The sequence below is a fragment of the Paramisgurnus dabryanus genome, chromosome 3 (genome assembly GCF_030506205.2).
Source record: "Paramisgurnus dabryanus chromosome 3, PD_genome_1.1, whole genome shotgun sequence".
Taxonomy (NCBI): domain Eukaryota; kingdom Metazoa; phylum Chordata; class Actinopteri; order Cypriniformes; family Cobitidae; genus Paramisgurnus; species Paramisgurnus dabryanus.
The window spans coordinates 31,510,305-31,519,853 of record NC_133339.1 but is presented as its reverse complement, the minus strand read 5'-3'; the positions used below and the strand labels follow the sequence as shown (position 1 = coordinate 31,519,853).

The 9,549-nt window shown below is 38.3% G+C and overlaps 1 protein-coding gene across 1 annotated transcript in view; it reads left to right on the top strand.

Annotated features, from left to right (window-relative positions):
• gna13b (guanine nucleotide binding protein (G protein), alpha 13b) overlaps positions 1–9,549 on the top strand; it is a 35,638-nt gene that overhangs the window by 6,348 nt on the left and 19,741 nt on the right. The window contains exon 2 of the mRNA XM_065255561.2: positions 6,236–6,462. Coding sequence (XP_065111633.1) covers positions 6,236–6,462 — 227 coding nt within the window. The remainder of the gene's footprint in view (positions 1–6,235; positions 6,463–9,549) is intronic.

The following is a 9,549-nucleotide window of genomic DNA, read 5'->3' as shown; positions in this document are numbered from 1 at the left end:
CATACATTACAACACAGCAATGCCTAGTTGCCAGGAACTACAAACTTCACCACCAAACCAGCCCACAGACATTATCTGAAAGGCCATATAAGCTTTCAGTTGTTGTTTGTTTCTGTCATTATGAGGAAAAGAGCTGGTAATGGAAACCGGTCTAGCAGCTTATTAGCACTATAGCTGCTGGGGATGCCAGTTTTTGAAAGAAAAGAGAAAGCAAGGTGTGAAAACCAGCGTACGATGGGACTCCCCTACGCTGGTAATCATGAGTATAATGATACTGAAGGAAACGGATGAAGCGTGATTTGGTACTGCCATGTACGTGTATGCTGATAGGCAAGGGAAAAATCTAGTACGTCAATACAGTGGTAATCTTTTTTTTGTTGTTGTTGATCCAAACACAGACAAGTACAGGATTTTTGTATTTACAAAGGATGCTGTTAACTTTAGAGGTCTGTTTAGACTGCATCTTATTTGTTTTTTCCCATTGTTAGGAGATATGATGGCATCTCTGCTCTTTTCAGACAGAGCAGACAATTAAAATGGCTTAAATAAATATTGTATTGTATTGTATTGCAGGGTGCTCTGGATCAAAAACGGTTATTTTTGCCAAAGTAGGTAATTCTTGTGATTTGTGTAGATCCGATGAGTTTTTGAAAATGTCCTCATAAACAAGACAATTTAGGTCTTAAGAGAAAGTAAACAGCTAAAAGAGAAAACGCTCATGTAACATTATAATGGATCTGGACTTTGGTCTTAAAGGGGAAGTAACCTAATTTTGCTCCTTTAACTAAATCACTTTTCTACCTTTAATAAGATTTGTACGTTGAATTGTACACAAGTTTGATTCGAGTTGCTCGTTCAGGATTCATATTCATACTGTATTCAAGCTATGACTGTGAACAGAACAGACCCTAAATTATTTGTCTCTTTGTCACCATTTGCACTAGGGCTGGACCAGAAAATTCGAATATTCGAATATTCGTTCGGTGGGTTGACATTCGATTTTCAGTTTTGAGATTCGAATATATATATATAAATATTTTTCAGCGTTAATGCAGAGCTTTTGCCAAGCAGGAAGTGCGCTTCACACTCCCGCTCTGTAGGTGGCGCAGAGAGACCAACATCCATAGCCAACAGCCATCAAACTCCACCAGTAGAAGAAGAGATCGCCTCGAACGGAAAGCGCGCTTCCTGCTTTGGCATTCACGCTAATAGTGTTGTAAATAACGTTCAGTTTCTTGCAAAAACTGATTGATTTGCTTCACAAGATGTCAATATGTCCCACGGAGATATGGGGGATTACTTTTGTATTGGATATATATGCTTTAGCTCTTAAAGTGTGCGGATCGGTTGACTTGCATGACGGAGCACTGGGGTTTCTGCAAAATATCTTCATTATTGTTCTGATGAAAAAAACATATTGGATGGTGTAAGTGTTATAATAAATAAACTTGATTTTGAAAGTATGCTACCGTTTTATTACAGTTTGTTGAACTTCGTTCATTTATTTTCGTTGTTTTATTTAAATAGCCTACCCTACGTTGTCAGTAATTACTGTGCTGCTAATTTCTGATACGGGAATGTTTGTTTGTTAGACAAATGATGTTAGAAAATAGGCTACCTTATTAAAATTATTGCTCTTGTGTTTTGTTTCACTAATGCTGTTCTCGCATGACGCATGACAGGCACGCCGCTTCCGGCTTGCGCTGTTCTGTAGTATTTTTAAAGTTTATTAATTCTAGAAGTGTCACATGTCCATATTGCACGAAAAAAATGCACTACACTCCCTTGAGTTCGCAGCAACACATCCGCCACATAATAAAACTGTGGATAGACAGACACACACATACACACACACACACAGATTCCTGCCTTTATTAAAGAGAAAAAATATGTTCAGCCCCTCCTTCCGAAGCTTCGAATATTCGATTTTATTTCTACTAGAGCTTCGAAGCTCAAAAAATGGTATTCGGAACAGCCCTAATTTGCACCCATGGCATTGATTATCAGCCCTTTCCTCAATGGATGAAGTTTTTTGTGCAGTGATGATGATAAACTACACTATAATGTTGTTATAATTGGTTACACAATGTTGTGGGATGTCTTATGAAACCAGTGCTCTCTCTATACTAACTTTTTGCACTGGTTGCACTGGTTGCACTGGTGCACCTAACATTTTTTTATAGGTGCACCAGCACAAAAGTTAGGTGCACCCTAATTTTTGACCGCATCGGATTTATAGTTTACCCAAAAATGAAAATTCTGTCATAATTTACTCACTCTCATGTTGTTACAAACCTGTATAAATGCCTTTGTTCTGATGAACATGAATGAAAATATTTTGAGGAATGTTTGTAACCAAACCATTCATGAGCCCCATTCACTTCCATAGTATTATTTTTTCTACTATAGAAGTGAATGGGGCTCATGCTTGGTTTGGTTATTAACATTCCTCAAAATATCTTGCTTCGTGTTTATCAGAACAAAGAAATTTATACAGGGTTGTAACAAAATGAGGGAGAGTTTATGATGACAGAATTTTCATTTTTGGGTGAACTGTCCCTTTAACTCCCCTAGTTTAGCGCCCATAGTGGTTTAATACCGAATATAAACATGTAGGCTATTTTATAATTTTCATGTTGTCATTCCATTTTCCTTATACGAGTCATGCACAGTCCTGTTTGATAACCCGCATCCGAGCGATTAAAATAACACTTGACCCGTTATCCGACATCAGCATCGATTTATTTCATACCCGCTCGTTTGACATAAAGACTGCGACCGGCCGCACCACAAATCGTGAAGTAAGTAGAAACCTTTAAAGATCTTCATGCAGAACATTGACAGAAATAAGCACAGGACCATGACTGGACAAATATATTGTCATTTAATGTGAAACTTTGTGAGGGTCGGCAGATTGACAGCTGAGCGGTCAGCAGTGTTTGAACACTTGCGCATAAACTAAAGCCTTGGGGGGAATTATTTATAAATGAATCAACAACGCAAATCAAGGAATTAACTTATTTCTCTAATTAAGACAGTCTGGCAGGGCGGTGATAGCGATACAGCAAACACAGAAAAGTTTATTAGATTTGGAAGTAAGATTATGAAGAAAACAGCGGTCCTGACTCCTGTCTTTTTTCTATAAATTGGGCGCACACGACATTGCTGTTCGGGGTGACGTTCAAATAATTTTCTTCAAAAGAATTATGCTCTGGCTCTGACTCGATTGTAAGAGGCTCATTACCTAATTCCGTCTTCGGGTTCGGACCAGGGCTGATGTGACGGGAGGTTGATGTCAGAGAGCATTGGTTATGATCTTCGGACGGATCAGGCATTAACTTGACATTCTTAACGATAAGTTGTCAATCGTTCTTTTCCCTTATCATCCGCGGCTACATCCACTCTGTTTATCTGACGGACCAAGGCTACTCACCTCTCTTTCTCTCTCTGACTGGAGCGCACACGCATTTTTAAACGTACACACACGTAGATCTGGACCATATTTTTTCCCTCGAACGCCTGGTCGCACCAGTGCGAATTGATATTTTTTTAAGTCGCCAAATTTAAGTCGCACTCTAGAGCCCTGGAAACTGAGATTTACTGTAATGAATTGCTGCACTAATCAAAAAAAGGCATTCACAAAGCAAAATTTACGATGAAATCCCAGAATTATAAAAATTTGATATTTATTTTATATGTTTTGAAGGTTTTGTTATTTGATCACTAACAACAAATTTGCCAATGACATTCATTTTTATGCAAACAAACACACACGTAAACACTATGGCAATATTTCGCCTCTCTCTCAAAAAAAAAAACTATCAAGGTTTATCATGTTTATTTATTGTGCGATAAGTCAATAAAGTACTTATTGCGATAGGCCTAACAAAGAGACCACTTTTTTAAGTGTTCAAAGAAAATGTCAGGTGTTTACAGAACCTGACCACTTTCGCTCAGATGCCTTCAGTCTAAAGCCCAGAGTATAGTCTGTTTTTACATGTACGCGGCCTTTCGAACACAGCCTTGCATAGTTTATTTGACTCGTACATGTACACAGACTTTCGACACATACGCTGATCTACACTCACCTAAAGGATTATTAGGAACACCTGTTCAATTTCTCATTAATGCAATTATCTAATCAACCAATCACATGACAGTTGCTTCAATGCATTTGGGGTGTGGTCCTGGTCAAGACAATCTCCTGAACTCCAAATTGAATGTCAGAAATGGAAATAAAGGTGATTTGAGCATTTTTGAGCGTGGCATGGTTGTTGGCGCCAGACAGGCCGGTCTTAGTATTTTTACAATCTGCTCAGTTACTGGGATTTTAACAAAAAAATATTTCTTGGGTTAACAAAAAATGGTGTGAAAAGGGAAAAACATCCAGTATGCGGCAGTCCTCAAGCTGATAGAAGAGCAACTTTGACTGAAATAACCACTCGTTACAACCGAGGTACGCAGCAAACCATTTGTGAAGCCACAACACGCACAACCCAATTGGGCATCGTTTAAATGCCACGGCCTACCTGAGCATGGTTTCTGACCATGTCCATCACTTTATGACCAACATGTACCCATCCTCTGATGGCTAATTCCAGCAGGATAATGTACCATGTCACCAAGCTCGAATCATTTCAAATTGGTTTCTTGAACATGACAATGAGTTCACTGTACTCAAATGGCCCCCACAGTCACCAGATCTCAACCCAATAGAGCATCTTTAGGATGTGGTTAAATGGGAGCTTCGTGGCCTGGATGTGCATCCCACAAATCTCCATCAACTGCAAGATGCTATCCTATCAATATGGCCCAACATTTCTAAAGAATGCTTTCAGCACCTTGTTGAATCAATGCCATGTAGAATTAAGGCAGTTCTGAAGGCGAAAGGGGGTCAAACATAGTATTAGTATGGTGTTCCTAATAATCCTTTAGGTGAGTGTATATACAACATTCTCATGTATGTGCATGTACAAAGTACATGGTATTCAAAAATCCAGTGGTGCGTGTACAGTACACCCCTCTAATGACAAAAATTGCGCACTGTACACGGACCCTCGCATAAAAATGACCATACTTCGGCCTTAAAACTTATTTTTGGTAAAGGTTTGTGTTGGGACTGCTGAAAATATATATTCCATATGCCAGTTGAATGAAATTTCAGGTTTATTTTCAGCAACAACTTAGAGATCGTTTCAGCAGACGGTCAGAGTATGCTGATGGTGACAGCACAGCTAGTAAATGACAGGCTGAAGAGAAAGAGAGATCTCTGTCTGCAGTTATCTGTGTCATCTTTGTCTCCCATTATTTGCCATTTTGTCTATAAGCAAACACACAAGTATAACTAATACACTGCTGGATAATAAAAATGCAAAGAGGTAATTGTATTGGTATTGTTATTAAACGTACTTATTAAATGCATCTATAGCTTTGTAAAGGATCATATTTTTCGATGAATTGTTTCCATTATGTTCACGTGAAAGCAGAACATAATCAATGCATATTAGGGATGCTTCGATCAGGATTTTTGCAGCCCACACGATTACAAATTTGTTATTTTCGTGATCGGCCGATTCCGATAACATTTTTTTTTAAGCTGATATGCAAGCTCTTTTGATGACTGTAACTGTTAACATATTATTTGGATATTTCTGGAGCCCTGGGTTAAGGTTTTCACTTGCCCTGCCAAAATTTTTACTGGCCCCAATAAAAAAAAAGTCAGTGTCATGTATTTAAAAATAATAATTCAAAAGTAAAAAAAAATTATGTACATATACAACAGACATGTATATAATAATGCAAGCAAATAATAAACTTTTGGCATGAGGATGCAATTCTCCGTGATAGATATGTGTTGTATACGCTGTTTGATGGGGATATGAAGACGCGTTTGCGCTGTCCTCATAGAAAATACAAGCATATCTGTAAAGGCAGAGAGAGAAATCCAAATTTGCACGTTGCACATGAGCAACGGGTTATAAAAATGCACGCACTATGTAAAAAATTGTCTCTAATTGCAGCCGCATTCAGGATGATGACAAAATTAAGAAGATCACCAAATTTAGCGAGTACCGATCAAGTCAATTAATGCCATTATCGGCCAATGCCGATCGATCAAAGCATCCCAAATGGATATCATACATAAAAAGGAAATATAATGTCTTTTAAATGTCATGAAGATGTGTATAGTATTTTATGATGTTAACATTAGGTTTCCTCTTGTCTATCATCACAGGTATTCGAGTGCTTGAGGATGCCAGAGAGAAACTGCATATCCCATGGGGAGACTCTTCTAACCAGAAACATGGAGACACTGTGATGGCTTTTGACACACGATCTGCTATGGTTTCACAAGGGCTAGTGGAGACTAAAGTATTCCTGCAGTACCTGCCTTCAATCCGTGCCCTTTGGGCCGATAGTGGCATACAGAATGCATATGACCGGCGTAGGGAATTTCAATTGGTGAGTTTTCATCTGGCCAGAGTGATTTTGAGTCATGATTTGAATTACAACATGGTATTCACTAGGGGTGGGCGGTATGACCAAAAATCAGTTTCACGGAATGAGTCATTTAACGGTATACATGTTTTTCAGTTTATATTGTTTTTGGAATACAAAAATTTGCAGAAATTTGCCACAGACTAGCTTTTAACTAAATGCTCACCATAAAAAATTGGCAATATGTACAATAAACAGGTATGAATATATGCACAAACCTAAAGACAGGATATGCCTGTATAAGAGAGACGAATATGTAGATAATAGATATAAAAAATATGATGGGTGCTACCACCATGGAGTCTGTCTTAAGGTCTTGACACCATTTACTTTCTATTATACCTTAGCGAGTTTTGTCTAAAATTGTACAACTATTAGCATTGTGTGCGATAAGAGCTTGCTTTATTTGGCAACGCAGCCGCTTGCGCGCGACTTGAGAGTCCTCACGCGAGAGACTGGCTACTGCATGAGCACAAAGATAGAGAGCGAGCGAGACCTGCGGTGGATGCCGCTTATTATGAAATTTCACAAATAACTTGTTAATTTGTTATGAGTGGATTATTTTACATGTTTCTCCATCACACTTAGTCTAACATGCGGGAGTGCTAAATTAGCCACAGCCACTTATTTATATTTTGCTGTATAGACGGAATAGAAAATTCTGTTACGTCAGACATTTTATTTCACGGTAAGGGTCAGGGAATTAGGACACTTTTTATTTGATATTCGAATATGCATTCGAACATGACGTGAAATATCCATATTCAAATTATAAATAAACCATCTGGTTTTTAAAATGCCATGTGTAGCGCATTTTTTACAGTAACACCTCGTAACAGGAAAGAGGCTGAGAGTGAGACCGATGACAGCAACTGTGCGCAAGAGGGGAAATCAAATTGGACCAACATGAACCTAATGTGCATGTCAAGATAGAATTATAGTTTGTATATAAAATGACATATTATTGTTTATAGTGTTAAATATTATAGCAGAAAAAAAAGTTTGTGTTAATACGTTCCCATTATGAAATTAGCATGTATGAAGATAATTTCATCATTTTTACAACGCAATGTAAACTTTATATTTAACGACATACGACAACAGCATTTGTCTTGTAAACGGTTTTGAAATGATTCTGTGCTGACTGTCGCGCGTCACATAGATGACAGAGTCAAGTGAGATCTGCTTAACTCAGCGGTAAGTTTAATTTCATCTCAAATATCAAATGGTTTGTGCTCTCTATCATTAAAAACGTTCAAGCAAACAGCACGCGCAGGGTTAATGTACTTGTCCATGACGGCTCACAAACGCGTGGGATAGGATATGTATGTGCGCTTGTTGTCAATGAGAATACTTCTCACAAACACACTCAAGTGCGGGATATGTGTGCTTGTCAATGACAGGCATTAACCAGCGTATAGTGACGGGGACACTATACTGTCAAAAAAGCACCGTCCTTCAGATGAGACGTTAAACCGAGGTCCTGACTCTCTGTGGTCATTAAAAATCCCAGGATGTCCTTTGAAAAGAGTAGGGGTGTGCCCCGGCATCCTGGCTAAACTTGCCTATTGGCCTACTAATCATCTCTCATACTAATTGGCTATATCACTCTGTCTCCTCTCCACTAATAAGCTGCTGTGTGGTGGGCGTTCTGGCGCAATATGGCTGCCGTCGCATCATCCAGGTGGATGCTACACATTGGTGGTGGATGAGGAGATTCCCCCATTCATATGTAAAGCGCTTTGAGTACTGAGAAAAGCGCTATATAAGTATAAGGAATTATTATTATTAATTATTATTAAAATCCGCAGAGTTTTCCGCCGAAATCTGCAGGCGCGAATTCCGTTTGGATGCCTTAATCCTGCAGCTGTTTAAGTTGTCACGTTATTGTTTGTACCTGTTCTGAATATTTTTTTTTCAGGTAAGTTGTAATTCATAAATTGATAACCTGCTGTTTCAAACATTAAGTAAAAAAAGTAATCCAGACAGTCCTGTTTATAACTGTCACTGTTAATAAACTTGTGATAAACTTTTTTTTGATGCGCGCTGGGGGCACCTAGATATTTGGATATATTCGGATACATTGCATGATATTCGATATCCGTTCGAATTTGATTTTTCTTAAAAATGACAGCCCTACAGGGAAAATACCCTTATACTGCCTAGCCCTAGTATTCATTATGTTTAACTACTGCCTAAAGAGTGAATAATTATTATTTAGTGGGATTTAATGAAATTGTAGGTGAAACAGACTATGACATTGTTGGTTACTATTACAGTCCCCTCTGTGTGTCCAGTTAGTTATGTCAGCACAACAAGTGCATAAAATTATTATGTTTTAATAAAATAAAATGCAATTATTGTTTTCTACTTTAGTCTGTCTAGACTTGGCAAATTAATGTAAGGTTGTGCAATGGTTTGTAAATATATTTGTTGAAAACAGCTTTTTCGATTTGATTTTCAGTAGTATGTTATTCACTGGGTCATTTGGCAGATTTTAGTACAGCAGCTTTTAATTTGCATTGTAGAGTTCTGTTTCTTTTTTCCCCTTGACACTTTTGACACATCTCTGCTCATAGTGGACAAAAACACTTTAAAAGGCTTTAGGGCCCCATCTGAAAATCTGAAGATTGACTCGCCTCGATGGTGTTTGTATATCTAAAGAGGATGTGTAAACCACATCACTGCTGTGCTCTGGCCCTGGCCGTTGTAGGCTGTACATTTTTCATCAGCGGCCTGTTTCTAGGGTAAAGGAAATAGTTAACCTTAATGTAAAAATAGGTCATTATTTACTCGCCCTTTGTTGTTCAAACCCATAGTGGCTTTTTTCGTTATTGGTGACCAAAACACAGAAGGTGTTGTTTTGTGTGTTTATTGAGAGTTAATAACACTACACAACTCAAACCATATATTTCAAATGTTCTTAAGACATACGAAAAAGGGTTGGTGAAAATCAAGATTGTACGTACACTATTCAAACCAAACAGCGCCCGACCCCCCCCCCCCCCCAATGCCTGATTCGTTTGACTAGTGTGATTACTCCGTACCGTG